We start from the raw sequence: 22,609 nt of genomic DNA, 5'->3' as shown, positions 1-22,609 counted from the left end.
CAAACCAAAGTTTTTACTTAATTGGCCAACATTTTCCTTTATTACAGCCGGATGTTGATCCACACTTACAAAAATTTTCCCCACACCTGGATACAGAAGAATTTGCATGTATTTTCTTCTAGTATTCACAAGATTTTAGTTTTTATAGTTAGGTCCCCGATCAATTTAGAACTTGCTCTTATGTATGATATAAGGTATACATACATCCATTCTATTCTTCTGAACACCATGTATTAAAATATTCATCTTTCATTGGGCGCCTGGGTGGCTCATTTGGTTAAAATATTCATCTTTCTCCCAGTGATCAGAGATACAATCTTTATCATATACTGAACTCTAATATGGACTTGGGTCTATTTATGCCTTTTTATTTTTTTTGGAAGATTTTATTTATTTATTTACTTCAGAGTGAGAAAGAGCAAAAGTTGGGGGGAGGGTAAGTGGGGAGGAAAAGGCAGGATTCTGTGCTTAGTGGAGAGCCCCACATGGGGCCGGATCTCACGACCCTGAGATCATGACCTGGACCAAAACCAGGAGCCTGATGCTTAACCAAATGAGCCACCCAAGCGCACCTATTTAGGCATTAAAAAAAAAAAAAAATTCCACTGTAGGGGTGCCTGGGTGGCTCAGTTGGCTAAGCATCTGCCTTCAGCTTAGGTCATGCTCCCAGGGTCCTGGGGTTGAGCCCCGCATAGGGCTCCCTGCTCAGTGTCTGAGAGCCTGCTTCTCCCTCTCCCTCTGCTGCGCCCCCCTGCTTCTGCTCTGTCACACAAATAAATAAATAAATAAATAAAATCTTAAAAAAAAAAAAAAGAAATGGGTACTGAATTTTGACAAAGGCTTTTTCAGCATTAATGAAGATAATCACTTGTTTTCTTCTTGAATTTACTACTGTAATAAACTGTATTTATTGTATGTATTAATGGATCTCCTAAATCTGAATGATCCTGTACTCTGGGGAGCAAACTCCAGTTGTCATGGTATATTATTTTCCTAATGTGGGACTAGATTCTATTTATCATCTACTACATTTTAAAATAAGAAAAGAGGGAATTAAATAAATGTAAATATCTTATTTAGTAACTAAAAAAAAAAGCCTTTTAAGAGCAAAAATTCTTTTGTTCTTTAAGTTTGGCACAAACTGATTTGATAGTAAAACCTGACTTGATTAGATATAAGGCTATTTATAATAATTATTGGCCCACTTAGTGTAAATATTCATGTTAAGCAGCAAGATGAATAGTTTACCTATGGAGTGCTGCCCCAAGTCTTGGTGGGCTTAGTAGGTAAACTCTCTATAATCTATTAATTTTCTATAATCTATTAAGTTTCTAAATCTGTTATGACCTATTAATTTTCTAAAATGCAAAAGCAATCTAAAATCAGAAATACTTCTTGTTCCAAGGAATTGAAAGTACTTATTAATCTGTATTAGTGGTGTAACTGGAAGAAAAAAAAATTTTTAAAGATTTTATTTATTTTTCAGAAAGAGAGAGCGAGCGAGCACAAGCAGGCAGAGTGGCAGGTAAAGAGAGAGAGAGAGAGAGAGAGAGAGAGAAGCAGGCTCCCCACTGAGCAAGGAGCCTCGTGCAGGACTCGATCCCAGGACTCTGGGATCATGACCTGAGCAGAAGGCAGCGGCTTAACCGACTGAGCCACCCAGGTGTCCCAGGAAGAAATTTTTTTAAAAAACTGAGCTCAAGGGCTTTCTCTGACCCTCAAATAATTTCATAAGAATGCCTTCCATGAAGAGATACTGATACAAGAAGCCCAAGAATTTCATTATGATACCTCTATTGTGCCGTATTTTTTGTCTCCCTTAATCACCCCTAAACTTTCTTCAGTTGGAAAAAGGTTACAGGAAAAAGTAATTCAGAAAATATGTACCTCCATATATTCACAGGAATATCAGAAGACATCAGATTACCACAATATGAGGAATAGTTACTCAAATCATCATATCTGTATAAACATAAAAAATGACTTTTGTTCATTAATATGCAAGTGAATTCACTTAATAAGACATTGATCTCTGTTAAGAGAAAATCCTCAAACTCAGGGTTACAAATAGGATTCATCAGTCTTCAACAATTAGGAGTGGCTGCCTGGATCCTAAACATCAGGTACAATGGGAAAAACAGCTATCCCCCACCAGAGATAGAGCTCCTACACCGGGAATCACTGATTTCAAGTCTTCTGTATCTATATTCTCCTCTATTGCTTTTCTTCCTTCAGCCCCACCCGGCATGGAAACACTCAATGTATCTCTCATTCTCTCACACAGTGTGCACATTCCTCCACTTCCAGGGTCAACTGGTTTCTAGTTTTTAATCAAGCAGGGAGATAGAACATTAAATTCACTCAATGTATAACTTTGACTTTTAGTAAATTTTAAAAAGTTGTGCAACAATCACAATAGTTTTTTTGATAACTACATCACCCCAATAAGTCCCCTTATGCCCATCTGCAGTCAACATCAGTTCCACCTTAAACCTCATGTAACTAATGATTTCCTTCTTATCTCTATAATTTGCCTTTTCTAAAAATTTCATATTAATAGAATCACATAATCTGTTTTCTTTTGTATCTTTCGGTTTCTTTCACTTGGCCAATTTCTTGGGTTCCTCCTTGTTGTTACATGCATCAGTAGTTCACTCCTATTTGTTTTTACCATACCTACACTGATATTCATCTTAGTCCTTAATTTTCTTTTTTACAGCATTTTTATCTCATTTTTAAAAAAAGATTTTATTTATTTATTTATGTGACAGAGAGAGATCACAAGTAGGCAGAGGCAGGCAGAGAGAGAGGAGGAAGCAGGCTTCCTGCCGAGCAGAGAGCCCGATGCGGGGCTCGATCCCAGGACCCCGGGATCATGACCTGAGCCGAAGGCAGAGGCTTTAACCCACTGAGCCACCCAGGCACCCCTTTTATCTCATTTTTTAAAAAAGATTTTATTTATTTATTTGACAGAGAGACAGAGAGAGAGCATGAGAGGGGAGAAGGTCAGAGGAAGAAGCAGACTCCTTGCTGAGCAGGGAGCCCGATGCGGGATTCAACCCCAGGACCCTGAGATCATGACCTGAGCCAAAGGCAGAGGCTTTAACCCACTGAGCCATCCAGGCACCCCTAGAGGTTTTATTTTTATTTATTTATTTTAGAACAAGTCAGCAAATAAAAATTCCAGTTTATTTTTGGAAAACACTGTTTCCCACACACATCAAAAAAGCCAAAAAGAGGTTTCTAAAATTTAATTCCTTTGTTTCAATGGATATTTCCTGTTGTCATTTATTATGTATGTTTATGCTTGATTCTTATCTTCTTAAGTTAGCTAGCTGCCTACTTTTTCTTTAAAGAAAAAAATGTATTTTGATGCATTAATTAGAACTGTTTTTCTGTCCTCTATCTTGTTAATTTCAGCTTATGTCTATAATTTTCTCCCTTGAACATTCATTTGGTTTACATTGTGGTCCTTTTTTCTTGCCTTATGAGATCTTAATTAATATTTCACTTTTTGAGGACGCCAGGGTGGCTCAGTGGGTTAAGCAAATGCCTTCGGCTCCAGTTGTGATGCCAGGGTCCTAAGATTGAGTCCCACATGTCACTCTGGGCTCAGCAGTCTGCTTTCTCCCTCTGTCTGCTGCTCTGCCTACTGGTACTCTCTCTCTCTGTCAAATAAATAAAAAATCCTTAAAAAAAACCTTTTTTTTTTTTTTTTCACTTTTTTGGGAGGCACCGGAGTGGCTCAGTTTATTAAGCAGCTGCATTAGGCATGGGTCCTGATCTCAGGGTCCTGAGATCCACCACCACGTCGGGCTCCTGTAGACTCACTCCTGGGGCTCCCTGCTCAGCAGGAGTCTGCTTCTCCCTCTGCCTCTCCCTCCCTCTGTTCCTGCTCTCTCTCCCTCAGATAAATAAAATCTTTAAAAATTATATTTCACCTTTTTGATCTTTTATTATTAAGTGTCTAAGCCTATGGACTGTCCTCTGATGACTGATTTAAATAAATCCCCATAGGGGCGCCTGGGTGGCTCAGTGGATTAAGCCTCTGCCTTCGGCTCAGGTCATGATCCCAGGGTCCTGGGATCGAGCCCCCGCATTGGGCTCTCTGCTCGGCAGGGGGCCTGCTTCCTCCCTCTCTCTCTGCCTGCCTCTCTGCCTACCTGTGATCTCTGTCTGTCAAATAAATAAATAAAATCTTAATAAATAAATAAATAAATAAATAAATAAATAAATCCCCATAGAATCTGATAGGCAAAATTTTTGTAATAACTCTATGTTTAGGATTTGATAATTCCACTTTACATTTTCCCTTTCAATCAGGAATTAATAGAAGATTTTAAAATGTTGAAAAGGAAGAACCTTTATCTGGTTTGAATTTGTTGATAATTTTTAGCATGGATGCATTATGACCAGAGGATATTATTTTACTTATTCTTCATGGAACTCACTCTTTTGATCTTAGGAATGTTTTATGCACACATGAGAAGAGGACATATGTTCTATTATCAGGGTGTGAAGTTCAGCCTAAATTCACATGGTTAACTTAGTTGGTTATGTTGTTACAGCCCAGATATTGTTTTTTTGTTCTTCTTCACTTAACCTGTCTTGTACTGAGTGTGGCGTACTATAATCTTTTATTATTATATTTCTCTTAATCCTTGTTATCTTTTGTAATTTCTGCTATATAAAAATAGTATTTGTATTATTTGGTGCACAAATAATCATAACTTATATTTTCATTGTGAATCATGGTTTCTAGAATTATAATCTCTTTGTCACACACAATTTTCTTTTTAAATTAACAAATAGTGCATTATTGTTTCAGGGATACAGATCTCTGATTCATCAGTCTTACACAATTCACAGCACTCACCATAGCACACACCCTCCCCAATGTACATCATCCTGCTACCCCATACCTCCCAGCCCCCTCCCCTCCAACAACGCTCAGTTTCGTTCCTGAAACCAAGAGTTTCTTATGGTTCGTTCTCCCTCTCTCGTTGCGTCTTCTTTCATTTACCCCTCCCTTCCCCTATGATGCCCTGTCTTGATTCTCAAATTCCTCATATCAGTGAGATCATATAATTGTCCCTCTCTGATTGACTTATTTCGCTTAGCATAATACATTCTACTTTCATCCACGTTGTTGCAAATGGCAAATTTTCACTTTTAAAAAAAAGTATTTTATTTATTTAACAGAGAGAGAGAGATCACAAGTAGGCAGAGAGGCAGGCAGAAAGAGGGGGAAGCAGGCTCCCTGCTGAGCAGAGAGCCAGATGTGGGGCTCGATCCCAGGACCCTGAGATCATGACCTGAGCTGAAGGCAGAGGTTTAACCCACTGAGCCACCCAGGTGCCCCAATTTTCACTTTTTTGATGGCTGCATAATAGTCCACTGTGTGTTGTGTGTGTGTGTGTGTGTGTGTGTATACATATCTACACACCACATCTTCTGTATCCATTCATCTGTTGATGGACATCTAGCCTGTTTCCATAGTTTGGCTATTGTGGACATTGCTGCTACAAACATTCGGGTGCACATGCCCCTTCGGATCGCTACAGTTCCATCTTTGGATACAAAGATACCTGGTAGTGCAATTGCTGGGTCCTAGGGTAGCTCTATTTTCAACTTTTTAAATTATTTTTATTAACATATAATGTATTATTTGCCCTAGGGGTACAGCTCTCTGAATCACCAGGCTTACACATCACAGCACTCACCATTTCACATATCCTACCCAATGTCCATAACCCACCCACCCTTTCCATAATCCCCTTTGCCCCAGCAACCCTCAGTTTGTTTTGTGAGATTGAGTCTCTAATGCTTTGTCCCTCTCCAGATCCCATCTTGTTTCATTTTTTCCTTCCCTACCCCTCAACTCCCCCACTCTGCCATTCAAGTTCCTCGTATCAGGGAGATCATATAATAATTGTCTTTCCCTGATTGACTTATTTCACTCAGAGAAATACCCTCTAGTTCCATCCACGTCATTGCAAATGGCAAGATTTCATTTCTTTTGATGGCTGCATAGTATTCCATTGCATATATATACCACATCCTCTGTATCCATTCATCTGCTGATGGACCTCTAGGTTCTTCCCAAGGTCTGGTTATTGTGAACATTCCTGCTACAAACATTCGGGTGCACATGCCCCTTCAGATCACTACAGATGTATCTTTAGGGTAAATACCCAGTGGTGTGATTGCCGGGTCATAGCGTACCTCTATTTTCAACTTTTTGAGGAACCACCATGCTGTTTTCCAGAGTGGCTGCACCAGCTTGCATTTCCACCAACAGTGTAGGAAGGTTCCTCTTTCTCCGTATCCTCTCCAACATCTGTCCTTTCCTGTCTTGTTAGTTTTAGCCATTCTGACTGGTGTGAGCTGGTATCTCATGCTGGTTTTGATTTTTATTTCCCTGATGCCGAGTGATATGGAGCATTTTTTCATGTGTCTGTTGGCCATATGGATGTCTTCTTTGCAGAAACATCTGTTCATGTCTTCTGCCCATTTCTTGATTGGATTCTTTGTTCTTTGGGTGTTGAGTTTGATAAGTTCTTTATAGATTTTGGATACTAGCCTTTTATCTGATATGTCATTTGCAAATATCTTCTCCCATTCTGTCAATTGCTTTTGGTTCTGTTGACTGTTTCCTTTGCTTTGCAAAAGCTTTTTATCTTGATTACGTCCCAATAGTTCATTTTTGCCATTACCCCCCTTGCCTTTGGCGATGTTTCTAGGAAGAAGTTGCTGCGGCTGAGGTTGAAGAGTTTGCTGCCTGTGTTCTCAAGGATTTTGATGGATTGCTGTTTCACACTGGGGTCTTTCGTCCATGTTGAGTCTATTTTGTGTGTGGTGTAAGGAAATGGTCCAGTTTCATTTCTCTGCATGTGGCTGTCCAATTTTCCCAACACCATTTGTTGAAGGGACTGTCTTTTTTTCCATTGGACATTCTTTCCTGCTTTGTCAAAGAATAACTGACCACAGAGTTGAGGGTCGATTTCTGGGCTCTCTATTCTGTTCCATTGATTTATGTGTCTTTGTGCCATTGCCACACTGTCTTGATGATGGCAGCTTTGTAACAGAGCTTGAAGTCTGGAATTGTGATGCCACCAACTTTGGCTTTCTTTTTCAACATTCCTCTGGCTATTCAAAGTCTTCTCTGGTTCCATACAAATTTTAGGATTATTTGTTCCATCTCTTTGAAAAAAGTTGATAGTATTTTGACAGGGATTGCACTGAATGTGTAGATTGCGCTAGGTAGCATAGACATTTTCACAATATTTGTTCTTCCAGTCCATAAGCATGGAATGTTTTTCCATCTCTTTGTGTCTTCTTCAGTTTCTTTCATGAGTACATTATAGTTTTCTGAGTACAGATTCTGTGCCTCTTTGGTTAGGTTTATTCCTCGGTATCTTGTGGTTTGGGGTGCAATTATAAATGAGATTGATGCCTTAATTTCTCTTTCTTCTGTCTTGTTGTTGGTGTATACAGATGCAACTGATTTCTGTACACTGGTTTTGTATCCTGACACTTTACTGAATTCCTGTATGAGTTCAGGCAGTTTTGGGGTGGAGTCTTTTGGGTTTTCCACATAAAGTATCATATCATCTGCAAAGAGTGAGAGTTTGACTTTTTTGCTGATTCTGATGCCTTTAATTTCTTTATGTTGTCTGACTCCTGAGGCTAGAGCTTCTAGTACTATGTTGAATAGCATGGTGATAGTAGATGTCCCTGTCAAGCTTCTGACCTTAGGGGAAACGCTCTCAGTTTGGCCCCATTGAGAATGGTATTCGCTGTAGGTTTTTCATAGATGGCTTTGATGATATTGAGGAATGAAGCCTCTATCCCTACACTGTGCAGAGTTTTGATCAAGAAAGGATGCTGTACTTTGTCAAATGCTTTTTCTGCATCTACTTAGAGGTTCATATGGTTCTTGTTCTTTCTCTTAATGTAGTGTATGACACTGATTGATTTGCGGATGTTGAACCATCTTGCAGCCCAGGAATAAATCCCACTTGGTCGTGGTGAATAATCCTTCTCAATGTACTGTTGGATCCTATTGGCTAGTATTTGGGTGAAAATTTTCACATCCATGTTCATCAGGGATATTGGTCTGTAATTCTTTTTGATGGGTTTTCATCTGGTTTTGGGATCAAGTTGACACTGGCCTCATAAAATGAGTTTGGAAGTTTTCCTTCCATTTCTATTTTTTAGAACAGTTTCAGGAGAATAGGTATCAACTCTTCTTTAAATGCTTGGTAAGATTCCCCTGGGAAGCCATCTGGCCCTGGGCTCTTATTTGTTGGGAGATTTTTGATGACTGCTTCAGTGTCCTTACTGGTTATGGGTCTGTTCAGGTTTTCTATTTCTTCCTGGTTCAGTTTTTCATAGTTTATACGTCTCTAGGAACACAACCATTTCTTCCAGATGGTCTAATTTGCTGGTGTATAGTTGCTTGTGGTATCTTCTTAAAATTGTATTTCTTTGGTGTTGGTTGTGATCTCTCCTACTTCATTCATGATTTTATTAATTTGAATCCCTTCTCTTTTCTTTTTGTTAAGTTTGGCCAGGGGTTTATCAATCTTATTAATTCTCTAAGAGAACAAAGTCCTACTTTTGTTGCTCTGTTCTAATGTTCTTTTGGTTTCTACTTCATTGAGATCTGCTCTGATCTTTATTATTTCTCTTCACCTGCTGGGTTTAGGCTTTCTTTGCTATTCTTTCTCCAGCTCCTTTTGGTGTAGGGTTAGGGTGTGTACTTGAAACCTTTCTTGTTTTATGAGAAAGGCTCATATTACTCTGTACTTTCCTCTCAGGACTGTCTTTTGCTGCATCCCAAAGATTTTTAACAGTTGCGTTTTCATTTTCATTTGTTTCCATGAATTTTTAAAATTCCCCTTTAATTTCCTGGTTGACCCATTCATTCTTTATCAGGATACTCTTTAGCGTCCATGTATTTGAGTTCTTTCCAACTTTTTTTCTTGTGGTTGAGTTCTAGTTTCAATGCATTGTGGTCTGAAAATATGCAGGACATGATCCCAGTCTTTTGATACCAGTTGAGACCTGATTTGTGACCCAGGATGTGATCTGGACAATGTTCCATGTGCCCTAGAGAAGAATGTGTTATTCTGGTGCTTTGTGATGGAATGTTCTGTATATATGTGTGAAGTCCATCTGTCCAGTGTGTCATTTAAAGCCTTTATTTCCTTGTTGATACTTTGCTTAGATGATTCGTCCAGTTCAGGGAGGGGGGTGTTAAAATCCCCTACTATTATTGTATTATTGTCAATATGTTTCTTTAATTTTGTTGGATCTTCTTGTTGGGACAGACCCTTTAAGTATGATATAGTGTCCTTCCTCACCTCTTATTATGGTCTCTGGCTTAAAATCTAATTTGTCTGGTATAAGGATTGCCACCCCAGCTTTCTTTTGATGTCCAGTAGCATGGTAAATGGTTTCTCACCCCCTCCCTTTCAATCTGGAGGTGTCTTTGGGTCTAAAATGAGTCTATTGCAGACAGCATATCAATGGGTCTTGTTTTTTAATCCAATCTGCTACCTTGTGTCTTTTGATTGGGACATTTAGCCCATTTGCATTCATGGTAATTATTGAAAGATATGAATTTGGTGCTAATATATTGCCTGTAAGGGCACTGTTACTGTATACTGTCTCTGTTCCTTTCTGATGTATGTTACTTTTAGGCTCTCTTTTTGCATAGAAGACCCCTTTCAATATTTCCTATTGGACTGGTTTGGTGTTTGCAAATTCTTTCAGTTTTTGTTTATCCTGGAAGCTTTTTATCTCTCCTATTTTCAATGACAGCCTAGCTGGATATAGTATTCTTGGCTGCATATTTTTCTTCTTTAGTCCTCTATGTCATGCCAGTCCTTTCTGGCCTGCCAGGTCTCTGTGGATAGGTCTGCTGCCGGCCTAATATTTCTACTGTTGTAGGTTATAGACCTCTTGTTCCAAGCTGCTTTCAGGATTTTCTCTTCATCTCTGAGACTTGTAAGTCTTCCTATTAGGTGACGGGGTGTTGACCTATTTTTATTGATTCTGAGGACAGGTCTCAGAGCCTCCTGGATTCTGATGTCCATTTTCTTCCCCAGATTAGGGAAGTTCTCTGCTATAATTTGCTCCAGTATACCTTCTGCCCCACTCTTTCTTCTTCTGGGCCCAATTATTCTAACATTCTTCCATCTTATGGCATCACTTACCTCTCGAATACTCCCGTGATCCAGTAGTTGTTTATCTTTTTCTCACCTTCTATATTCTCCATCACTTGGTCTTCTATATAACTAATTCTCTCATGCCTCATTTAACTGAGAAGTTAGAGCTTCCATTTTTGATTGCACCTCATTAATAGCCTTTTTTATTTCAACTTGGTTTGACTTTAGTTCTTTTATTTCTCCAGACAGGATTCTCTAGTTATCTTCTATGCTTTCTTCAGCCCAGCTAGCATATTTACAATCGTCTTTCTGAACTCTAGTTCCGACATTTTACCAATGTCCATATTGATCAGATCCCTGGCAGTTGGAACTGCCTCTTATTCTTTCTTTTTTTGAGGTGAGCATTTGTTTTGTCATTTTGTCTAAAGAAAATTGATGAATGAGGGAACAAAATGCTACAATGGTAACAACGAGCCCAGAAACATATATACTAACTGAATCATAAGAGACCCAAAACCGGGGTGGGGGTGGGGGAGAAAGGAAAAAAAAATAGTATGATCAGGCTGGTGAATAGAACAGAGCCACATACTAGATTTTGGGCATATTTTGGTCTAGTAGAAGAAACTGCCTCCTGGGGTAGCGGCCTGTTGCAGTGATTCTCAAGTCTCTTTGCCCTAGGTGGAGTTGCACACCGTTGCCAGGGCCCAGGCTACATAATCTGCTCAGGTTTTCTCTCGATAGCTTTTGTTCCCTGAAAGCTTTCTGTACAGCTTTGGAGGATGAGAATGAAAATGGTGACCTTCCCAATCTCTAGTCCAGGAGGAGCCAAGAACTCAGGGCCCCACTCCTCAATATGCCCTCAGAGAAAAGCAATCAATCACTCCTGTCTCCCTGGTCTCCAGCCACACTGTGTTCACCTGGCCTATGACTGAGCATTTCTATCTCTGATACGTGACACCGTTTGGAGTCTCCAAGCTCAGCTGATTCCTGCAGCACGCTCCTGTGCTGCTCCTCCCAGAGGAGGAAGGGGAGTCTCCTTGTTTCTGCCGCTTGTTGGGTCCCTGTTCAAAGAGGCCAACTGTGCCATAGATCACAGTTTATGGCAACCCCAAGCTGAGACCCCAATCCTCAGCTCAGTCTGTGCAGCTGGCTTCCCCACTCCAACACCTGGGAGCTCTGCCACACTCAGGCAACCCCCCCCCAACATCTTTCTGTGACCCCAAGGGTCCTGAGACCACGCTGCCTGGGTGACGGTTCCACCCCTGCTTAGCCACTGGAGCGACATCCCTTCGCTGAGCAGACTTCTAAAAGTTCTGATTTTGTGCTCCGATCCTCTGTCACTTGCCGGGAGCCAGCTGATGTAGGTTCCCTCCCCGCCATGGTCTGTCTTCCCGTATATCACCTTGGATTCACTTCTCTGCAGGTCCTGCCTTCCAGAAAATGGTTGCTTTTGTGTTCATAGAATTGCTGCTATTCTTTGATCTCCTGTTGAGTTTGTAGGTGTTCAGAATGGTTTGGTAACCATCTAGCTGAATTCCTGGACCATATGATATTTAGGTTTCCTACTCTCCACCATCTTGCTCCTCTCCCTACATTTAATGCTTTTTTTTTTTTTTAAAGATTTTATTTATCAGATAGAGATCACAAGTAGGCAGAGAGGCAGGCAGAGAGAGAGAGAGAGAGAGAGAGAGGAAGGGAAGCAGGCTCCCTGCTGAGCAGAGAGCCTGATGCGGGGCTCGATCCCAGGACCCTGAGATCATGACCTGAGCCAAAGGCAGAGGCTTTAACCCACTGAGCCACCCAGGTGCCCCCATTTAATGCTTTTTAATGGGAATTCTAGTTTATATGATATCAAGATCACTACCCCTACTTTGTTATGATTTCTAATTTTTTCTGAATCATTTTAAGTGCATCTTTTATATAAAGCATAAAGTCTGGTTTGTTTAGTAAGCAAATCTGAAAATGTTTTCCTTTGGTAGTTAAGCTCATTTGTATCAATTGATATGATTGATGTGTTTAATCTCAATAATACTGTCTTACTATAATTGTTACACATATTTTATATTTAATGTATTTCTCTAAGTAATAAGTCTTTTGCTCTTTAAAAAACTTTTTTTGGTACGTAAAAAAGGCATCTCTTTTGTTCTAAGGGTTTCTTTTGTACTTAGGCATTTTATAGTACTCTGAGTCCCCCTTTATTTTCTTACTTGACCTTTTACAACCCAATTTGTTACTTTTAAATTGTATTCTTTAGTAGTCAACTTATTACCTAGGCAACAGTCAATGAATTTATTTATTGTACTTTGTCCTTTCCTTCCCTCATTTAAACTTTTTTTAAAAAGATTTTATTTATTTGTGTGAGAGAAAGAGAAAGAGCGAGCACGCACGCACAAGCAGGGGAAGCGGCAGGCAGAACAAGCGGAGGGAGAAGCAGACTCCCTGCTGAGGAAGGATTCAATCCCAGGACCCTGGGATCGTGACCTAAGCTGTAGGCAGACGTTAACCAACTGACCAACCTAGGCATCCCTCTTTCCCTTATTTAAAAAAACTTCATTCTTTCTACTTATTACACCATATAATGTGTCGATATATTATCCTTTAACTCTATTCCACCTATATTAGACTTAGATCTATAGTTAAATATATTAAAGTCTCATCATCAGACATTCTGCTGAAGTTTTCCCAGTCTTTTCTTAGTTGGATGAACATCATTCTCTAGTATAATGTAATCAGCAGAACTTTCTGTGACAATGGACATGTTCTATATCTGCATTGCCCAATAGGGTAGCCACAAGCCTCCTATGAGTATTGAGCACCTGAGATGTGGCTAGTGCAACAGAGAAATTGAATTTTATGTTTTATCTAATTTTAATTAATTTAAATTTAAATTGCCAATGTGGCTAGTAGCTACTAAATTAGTACAGTGCTCACAGATTCATGAGGAAGGAGTCATGTATATAATAGTCAGTGAGACTTGCATGTTTAAAAATTCTTTCTATACCCTGGATATCTGAAAACAACTTGATTAGAATTGAAAATGTGTGGCTGACACTAAAAATGCTGTTCCAGTGGTACCCTTCTTTGTGTTGCTGATGAGGTGTAATGCTGGCCTATTTTTTTTGCCTTAGTCAATAAGGGGCCCTTGTTCACTAGAGCTTTAAGGATTTTTTTTTCATTTTTAAAATCCAGTAGTTTTACAAGGCTATGTTTCAGAGTTAATCATTCCAAGACAGTTTTAGGAGGCAAAAATGGGCCTTTCAATACGGATTCATTTTTTTTTCTTTTGTTTCTAAAGTTTCTTTAATTATAATTTTAAATGTAAGTTCTATTTCACTGTTTTGTTTTTCTTCTCCAGGGACTCCAGTGATATGTTTATGAAGTCTTCTCTGCCTCTCTTCCATTTCAATCACTTTCTCTCTGGCCCTTTTCATCATCTAATTTTCATTCTTTTGCTTACTTCTCTGCCTTCTTAAGTAGCCCTTATTAAATATTCAACACATTGTAATTCAGCTTCAATATCTTTCCTAAGTTTAATCAATTCTAATTTTCTTTCTTTTAGAAGAGGGTGTTATTTGTTTCTGAATTTTTGATTCATTTCTTTGAGGCTAGTTAATTCTGCTTGGAGTTTTATGCTATAGTTTCCTTCTGCTTTGTAACTAATTGTGGGGGAAAGATGTCCATGAACCAAAAAATCTTGACTTGCATTTTCTGTTTTCTTTTTCCAGTAATTTTATATGGATGTAGACTGCTTCTTTTGGCCCCTATGGAGGAAAGAGTCAAGATTTTGGGGGGCCTAAAAATTCCTAGCTCAAGACTGCTCCCTTCTGTCAGAATAGTGAGGTTCAGTGCCCTCTTTCATATATACTTACTTACTTGGGCAATACAGGGAGTGAAGGAGAAAGGGTCTGATTAGTTCATCTGTTTCCACAGGATCTTAATTCCTCCCCCTAGTTTCCTTCTTTCCCTTCACTGACATATCTCCAAGGGTCCCTCCCTCTTTCTTTTGTTAAATGCTTTTTTTTTTTTTTTTTAAGAGAGAAGGAGAGAGAGAGAATCCCAAGCAGGCTCCACATTCAGCACAGATCCTGATGCAGGGCTCAAATCCCAAGACCCTGAGATCCTAACCTGAGCCAAAATCAAGAGTCAGAAACTTAACCAAGTGAGCCACCCAGGCACCCCAGTCCCATCCCCTTTTTATATATCTCTTTCCCAGAAGCAGTAAGACCTACCTTAGGTCTTACACACTTTAAAGTCTTTACCTTTAGCCAGTACTGTAATCTACCAGATCTCAGACTGCTTTCAGAAATTTTGCATTTAGTGTGCAGATTTTTTTTTTCAGACTTTGGCTCTCGACCCCTCTCCTCTTTTTCATGCAGTTTTTCAAACTCTCCCAACTCTAAAGCTTCAAAGATAATTCTATTGGAAACTGGTGTTTTTACTTATTTAAAAATGATCTGAAGTTCACAGTATTGAATAAGTGTGGTACTATGAACTTTCTTTCTTAAAATGTGTGGTTTTCTGGGAGGATGAGTGGACAAATTCTAATTTAGGAGGACACTATTATCCTAGGCAACCAGGAAGTCCCACAAATCTTTTCATTCTTATTGTTATTACTGATTGTGACCTGTCAGTATTTTATAAACATTCTTAAAACATCCCTGGAAATAGGGGCACCTAGGTAGTGCAGTCGGTTAAGCCTCCAACTCTTGGTTTCGGCTCACGTCATGATCATGATCTCAGGGTCCTGAGCTCAACCCCCGAGTCAGTCTCCATGCTCAGTGTGGAGTCTGCATTAGAATCCCTCTCCCTCTGTCCCTACCCATCTATACTCTAAAAATAAATAAATAAATCTTTTTAAAAAAAATCCCAGGAAATAAAGCAAAGAGCTAAGTTTGTGAACAAGTCTTCCTTTTGAAGTAACTTTCTTAAAACAAATAACTTTTTTTTTTAAGATTTTATTTATTTATTTGACAGACAGAGATCACAAGTAGGCAGAGAGGCAGGCAGAGGGAGAGGAAAGGAAGCAGGCTCCCTGCTGAGGAGAGAGCCCGATGCGGGGCTCGATCCCAGGATCCTGGGATCATGACCTGAGCCGAAGGCAGAGGCTTTAACCCACTGAGCCACCCAGGTGCCCCAAAACAAAAAACTTCCTTAAAATATCATGCATATGAGAAATAGATTCTGAAACTGAAGTCTCTCATATCCAATGATTAATTACAGTAGAATCTGATATGACACATTACAGCATCTGATATGACACATTATAGTTTATTGATCCGTAGTAATTAAAAGTCCTTTCTACCTATGTATAAATAATACTTTGGGCTAAAACAAGAAATTGTGTTTAGAAGGTTATATATAAAAGAAACAAACTAGAATCAACTTTGTTATTTTTCTTTTATGATGATAATGCAAGAACATGACATAGAGATTTTCCCATCTTAGGCCCTGATAAAGTTCATTCACCCATCCACCCAACACTTATTGAATACCACTAAATTGCCAGTCAATAGGGATACAAAGATAACCAAGACACAGTCCCTGCCCCACAGACAAGATACAGGAATATGAGTAAGTTGCAAAAGGTTAGATACAGTACAATACCTTTTAAATAGTTTGAAAATATGCAAACCATATTATATATACTTTAAAGTATACATATATACGTAGTATAAACACAAAAACACCTGAGAAAATGATAATCAAATTAAGTGTAGAGATTAACTCTAGGAGGATGAGCTGGGAGGATGAAGGGAATAAAACCACGCAGGAATACAAACGTAGGTTCAATTTTATCTAGTAGTTTATTTCCTTAAAAAAGAAAAAAATCTGAAACAAATATCACAAAGTACTAACATCTGACAAAGCTGAGGGATAAGACACATGGGTATATTTGTTATATTATCTCTATTCTTTTCTGTATGCTTGAAATATTCTGATTTTTTAAAAACTGTATTCAAAATGCAGTTCAGTGTACTGGAGTTTTAAATCAGAAGTTTCAGAATATGTTCAAGTTGTGTAGTAACACAAAATTAAAAACCGATTTTAAGTATGAATGAGAAAAATAATCCATCAGAATACTGTATATCATTTTTAGATGAAGTGTTACACATACCTGTGAGTGCTAAATAAGAAGCAATGTACCGCTTTTCCAGTCCATCTCTAACACTCTGAATTGCACCAAAAATTGGAGGTATAATCATAATCAGGTTACTCACTGTATTCCCTATAAGAGAAGAACACAAGAAAATAATTATATTAGTCAATACCACTTTAAATAAAAATACATGAACTTGTCCCTTAATAAAAGTTAAATAGGTGACTTCTGAGAAAGATGGTGGAAACATATTTACAAGGAAAATAATTCTCTACTCAAAATAAATACTGTAGGGGCGCCTGGGTGGCTCAGTGGGTTAAAGCCTCTGCCTTCGGCTCAGGTCATGATCCCAGGGTCCTGGGATGGAGCCCCGCATCGGGCTCTCTGCTCAGCAGGGAGCCTGCTTCCTCCTCTCTCTCTGCCTGCCTCTCTGCCTACTTACGATCTCTGTCTGTCCAATAAATAAATAAAATCTTTAAAAAAAATAAAAAAATAAATAAATACTGTAAAATGATCCAAATAGGGGCACCTGGGTGGCTCTGTTGGCTAAGTGACTGCCTTCAGCTTGGGTCATGACCCTGGAGTCCTAGGACTGAGTCCCATGTCAGAGTCCCTCCTCAGTGGGAAATCTGCTTCTACCTCTAACCCTCCCCCTTCTCCTGAACTCTCTCTCATTCTCTCTCTCTCTCAAACAAAATCTTAAAAAAAAAAAAAAAAAAAAAAGATCCAACTAAAGATAACTTTTGACAAGTAAAACTACGATTTTTTTTTTAGATTTTTCTTTTTTTTTTAGAGATTTTATTTATTTATTAGTCAGAGTGAGAGAGAGAGAATGAGCAAGCACAAACGGGGGAGAGCATCATGCAGGAGAAGTACACTCCCCACTGAGCAAGAAGCCCCTTGTAGAACTCTATCCCACGTCCCAGGGATCATGACCTGAGCCAAAGGTAGATGATTAACTAACAGAGCCACCCAGGTGTCCCAAAACTAAGATTTTTCAATCAGAACAGTCACTAAAGAAAATTCTTTTTTTTTTTTTAAGATTTTATTTATTTATTTGACAGAGAGAGAGAAAGCATAAGAGAGAACAAGCAGGGGGAGCTACAGAGGGAGAAGCAGGCTCCCTGCTGAGTAGGGAGTCCAATACAGGGTTTGATCCCAGGACCCCAGGATCACAACCTGAACCAAAGGCTGATGCTTCATCAACTGAACCACCCAGGTGCCCCTTAAAGGTAATTCTAAAGACAAAAAGAAGTATCTCAAAAAGAACCCCAAAGATTCAGCAAAAAATTAGTTGGAAAAGGTAGGTATTGAGACTGAAAGAATGGTCCACAGATAGACTAATGATAAGATAAAATACAGAATTGTGTTACTTTTGTCTACTGAATCAAACAGCAACAAATTGGGGTATGTATTTTGCATAGTCTTTTTGAAATTTCATTTTATGGTAATATATTTAATTTCTTGTTTCTAACAATGGCTCTTCATCTGATTTTTGTTCCTATCTTTACAAACCAGAAACAAACCTCAAACATGAAAAGCAAAGAAATAATAAACACCCCAAAGCAGAAATAAGTAGTAAAAAGGGGAAAGAAATGGATAAACTATTTTATAAATTGATTCTGGGTAGAATAAAGTGGCACAAAGCATTCAAAATTCGAAATGAGTAATTTTCAACACAGAAGCTATAACAAATATCAATTAATGGACATGTACAGGACACTCTACTGTATAGCATATACATTCTTCTCAAATACACATGGAACATTTGGACAGGCCATATGTTAGACTACAAGTTTTCAACAGACTTGAAAAGATAGATAACATACAAAATACTTCCTCAACCACAACAAAATGAAGTTAAAAATAACCAAACAAAAATTCACAAGTCTGTGGAAATTAAATGACATATTCTTTTCTTTCCTATATTTTGGGGGGCTATTTGCCATCCCAATATCACTCTCCTTTTTTTCTTAATAAAAGAACCCCAATTTTTTCTTCTAGGAGTTTTAGGATTCCAGTTTTTACATTTATGTCTTTAATCCATTTTGAGCTTATTTTTGTGTATGATATAAGAAAGTGGTCCAGTTTCATTTCTTTGCATGTAGCTATTCAGTTTTCCCAGCACGATTTATGAAGGGGTTGTCTTTTTCCCATTTTTTTAAAAAGATTTTATTTATTTACTTGACAGAAGGAGATCACAAGTAGTCAGAGAGGCAGGCAGAGAGAGAGAGAGAGAGAGAGAGGAGGAAGCAGGCTCCCCACTGAGCAGAGAGCCCAATGTGGGGCTCGATCCCAGGACCCTGAGATCATGACCTGAGCCGAAGGCAGAGGCTTAACCCACTGAGTCACCCTGGCGCCCCTCTTTTTCCCATTATATATTCTTGCCCCCCTGTTGGGAGATTAGTTGACCATATAAGCATGGGTTTCTTTCTGGGCTCCTTATTCTGTTCCATTGATCAATGTGTCTGTTTTTGTGCCAGTACCATACACTGTTTTGATAAACACCATATTCTTGAACAACCAATTGATCAAAGAAGAAATCAAAAGACAAAAGTAGAAAATACTTAGAGATAAATTAAAATAAACACAACATCCCAAAATTCATGGGATGAAACAACAGCCGCACTAAGGCAAAATTTATAGCTATAAACGTTTACATTAGAAAACAAGATCAGGGGATGCCTGGGTGGTTCAACCAGTAAAGCGACTGCCTTAGGAACAAGCCATGCATTGGGCTCCTTGCTCAAGGGACAGACTGCTTCTCCCTCTGTCCCTCCCCAAACTGGGCTCTCTCTCTCTCTCTCTCTCAAATAAATAAAATCTAAAAAAACAACAACAAAACAACCCCCACAAGATCAGGGCACCTAGGTGGCTCAGTCAGTTAAGCGACCGACTCTTGATTTTGGCTCAGGTCATAATCTCAGGGTCATGAGATCAAGCCAAGCACTGGGCTCCATGCTGAGCATGGAGCCTGCCTGGGATTCTCTTTCTCTTTCTCACCCTCTGTACCTCCCCCTCTCCCACTCGTGTTCTCTCAATCTCTAAAAACAAAAAGAAACCATGAAGAAAGATCTCCAGCTGAAATGAAATAATGCTAACTAGTAACATGAATATATATAAAAATAAACAACACACTGGTGAAGGTAAGCATATGGTCCAAGTCTGAATACCATAATACCGTAATACACTGGTATATTAATCACTTACCTCTATCACTTATAAAGGTGAAAGGACAAAAGTAATAAAAATAACTATAGTTGCAAAAAAACCCAAAACTATAGCTACAAATCACATATCCAATAAAGTGTTAGTATCCAAAATATAAAAGGGACTGATACAAAACCCAAGAAACCAAATTTAATCCAATTTAAAAATTGGCAGAAAATATGAACAGACATTTCACCAAGAGACATGCAGATGGCCAATAGACACATGAAAAGATGCTCAACATCACTCAACATCATTTGTCAGGGAAATGCAAATCAAAACTGCAATGAGGTATCACCTCACACCTGTCAGAATGGCTAAAATCAACACAGGAAACAACAGGTGTTGGGAAGGATGTGGAAGAAAAGGAACCTCCGTGCACTGCTGGTGGGAATGCAAACTAGTGCAGCCACTGCGGAAAATAGTATGGAGCTTCCTCAGAAAGTTAAAAATAGAACTACCTTAAAATCTAGTAATCGCACTACTGGGTATTTACCCAAAGAATATGAAAACACTGGGGCACCTGGGCAGCTCAGACGGTTAAGCGGCTGCCTTCAACTCGGGTCATGATCCCAGAGTCTTGGGATGGAGCCCGAATCTGGCTCCCTGCTCAGTGGGGAGGCTACTTCTCCCTCTCCCTCTGCCTGCTGCTCCCCCTTCATGTGCTCTCTCTTTCTCTGTCAAATAAATAAATATTTAAAAATTTATAATGTTTTCTATTTATAATAGCAATAAAATATTAATATCAAATAGTAACATTAAAATTATAAAATATTTATAATATTATAAAATATCAAAATAATGATAAAAATTTTAAAAGAATGTGAAAACACTAATTTGAAGGGATATACGCACACCATGCTATTATAGCATAATTAACAATAGCCAAATTCTGGCAGCAGCCCAAGTTTCCACCCACAGATGAAGGGATAAAGAAGATGTAGCATATGTATACACAATGGAATATTTTTCAGCCATAACAAAGAATGAAATCTTGCCATTTAGAACAACATGGATGGATCTAGAGTATAACGCTAAGTCAAATAAGCCAGTCAGAGAAAGACAAATACCATATGATTTCACTCTTTTGTGGAATTTAAGAAACAAAACAAATGAGCAAAGGAAAAAAAAAAGAGAGCAAGAGAAACCATGAAACAGATCCCTAACAATAGAAAACAAACTGATGGTTACCAGAGGGGAGGTGGGGGAGGAATGGGTTAAATAAGGGATGGGGATTAAGAATGTACTTATCATAAAGGGCACTGAGTAATGTATAGAATTGTTAAATCACTACAATGTACACCTGGAACTAATATAACATTGTATGTTAGCCATTCTGGAATTTAAAACAAAAAAACTCTAACTATAATAATTTATTAATGAACAGACAATAAAAAAAGAGGTAAACTGTTATATCCAAAAACTTACAAGGAAGAGAATAAAAGGGTAGAGTATTAGCAAGCAAAGTTGTTACCAGCAGAAAAAAAGGCTGTTACATCTATATGTTGTCTTAGGTAAGCCTCAGAGTAACCACAAAGCAAAAACCTACAGAAAAATAAAGAGGAGGGAATCAAAGCATATAACTACAGAAAATCATCAATTCACAAAATAAGGCAGCGGGGCACCTGGGTGGCTCAGTGGGTTAAAGCCTCTGCCTTCGGCTCAGGTCATGATCCCAGGATCCTGGGATCAAGCCCCACATTGGGCTCTCTGCTCTGCAGGGAGCCTGCTTCCCTTCCTCTCTCTCTGCCTGCCTCTCTGCCTACTTGTGATCTCTGTCTGTCAAATAAATAATAAAATCTTTAAAAACAAACAAACAAAAACAAAATAAGGCAGCAAGAGGAAGAAAGGAATAGGGGAACTATGTAACAGCCAGAAAACAAAAAGATGGCATTAGTATGTCCTTAACTATCAATAAGTACTCTAAATGTAAATGTAAATTATCTAAAAAATAAATTATCTAAATCAAAATGTAAATTATCTAAAATCTAAATGTAAATTTTGCAATTAAAAGGCACACAGTGGCTAGATGGATAAAAAACAAGACCTGACTGTATGCTTGCCAGCTACAAGAGATTAACTTCAGCTTTAAGGACATGCATATGCTCAAAGAGATGGTATGGAAAAAAGACATTCCATGCAAGGGAAACCAAAAGAGAGAAGGGATAGCTATACTCAGACAAAATAGACTTCAAGACAAAAACTGTAAAAAAAGACAAAGAAGATCATTATGCAATAACAAAGGCTTAATTCATCAAGAGGATATAATAACTGTAAGTATGTATGTACCCAACATGAGAGCATATAAATATATTAAGCAACACTAACAGATATGAAGGAAGAAATAGACAATACAATTAAGAGTAGACTTCAATACCCCACTTTCTACATGAATAGTAAATCCAGACAGAAAACTAATACAGAAAAGTTGGACTTAAACTATGCTTGACACCAAAAGGACCTAACAGATATAGACCATTCCATCCAACCAAGAGCAGCAGAATACACATTCTTCAGGATAGATTATATGTCACAAAACAAATCTTAGCAAAATTTTAAAACTGAAATCATACAAAGTATCTTTTCTGACCACAGTGGTATAAAACTAGAAATCAATAACATGGAGGAAAACTAGAAATGCACAAATATGTGGAAATTAAACAACATATTCCTGAACAACAAATAGAGCAAAGAAGAAATCAAAAGTTACATTAAAAAATATCTTGAAATAATGAAAATAGAAACAATATACCAATTTATGGGATGCAGTTAAAATAATTCTAAAAGGAGGGGCACCTGAGTGGCTCAGTGATTTAAGACTGCCTTCGGCTCAGGTCATGATCTCAGGGTCCTGGGATCGAGCCCCACATCGGACTCTGCTCAGCGGAGAGCCTGCTTCCCCCTCTCTCTCTGCCTGCCTCTCTGCCTACTTGTGATCTCTGTCTGTCAAATAAATAAATAAAATGTTTTAAAAAAATAATTCTAAAAGGAAGGTTTATAGCAACAAATACCTGTTTTTAAAAAAAAGAAAGAAAAATCTTGGGGTGCCTGGGGCTCAGTCAGTTGAACATCAGACTTTTAATTCCAGCTCCAATTGTGATCCTGGGGTTGTGGGATGGAGCCTAAC

The 22,609-nt window shown here is 38.5% G+C and overlaps 1 protein-coding gene across 1 annotated transcript in view; it reads right to left on the bottom strand.

Annotated features, from left to right (window-relative positions):
- Nucleotides 1-22,609, bottom strand: part of ACER3 (alkaline ceramidase 3) — a 162,755-nt gene that overhangs the window by 96,805 nt on the left and 43,341 nt on the right. The window contains exon 2 of the mRNA XM_080817447.1: nucleotides 16,291-16,401. Within this exon, the coding sequence (XP_080673573.1) occupies nucleotides 16,291-16,401 (111 nt within the window). The remainder of the gene's footprint in view (nucleotides 1-16,290; nucleotides 16,402-22,609) is intronic.

Source organism: Martes martes (assembly GCF_963455335.1).
Source record: "Martes martes genome assembly, chromosome: 10".
Classification (NCBI taxonomy): Eukaryota; Metazoa; Chordata; class Mammalia; order Carnivora; family Mustelidae; genus Martes; species Martes martes.
This window is presented reverse-complemented; position numbering and strand designations above follow the sequence as displayed.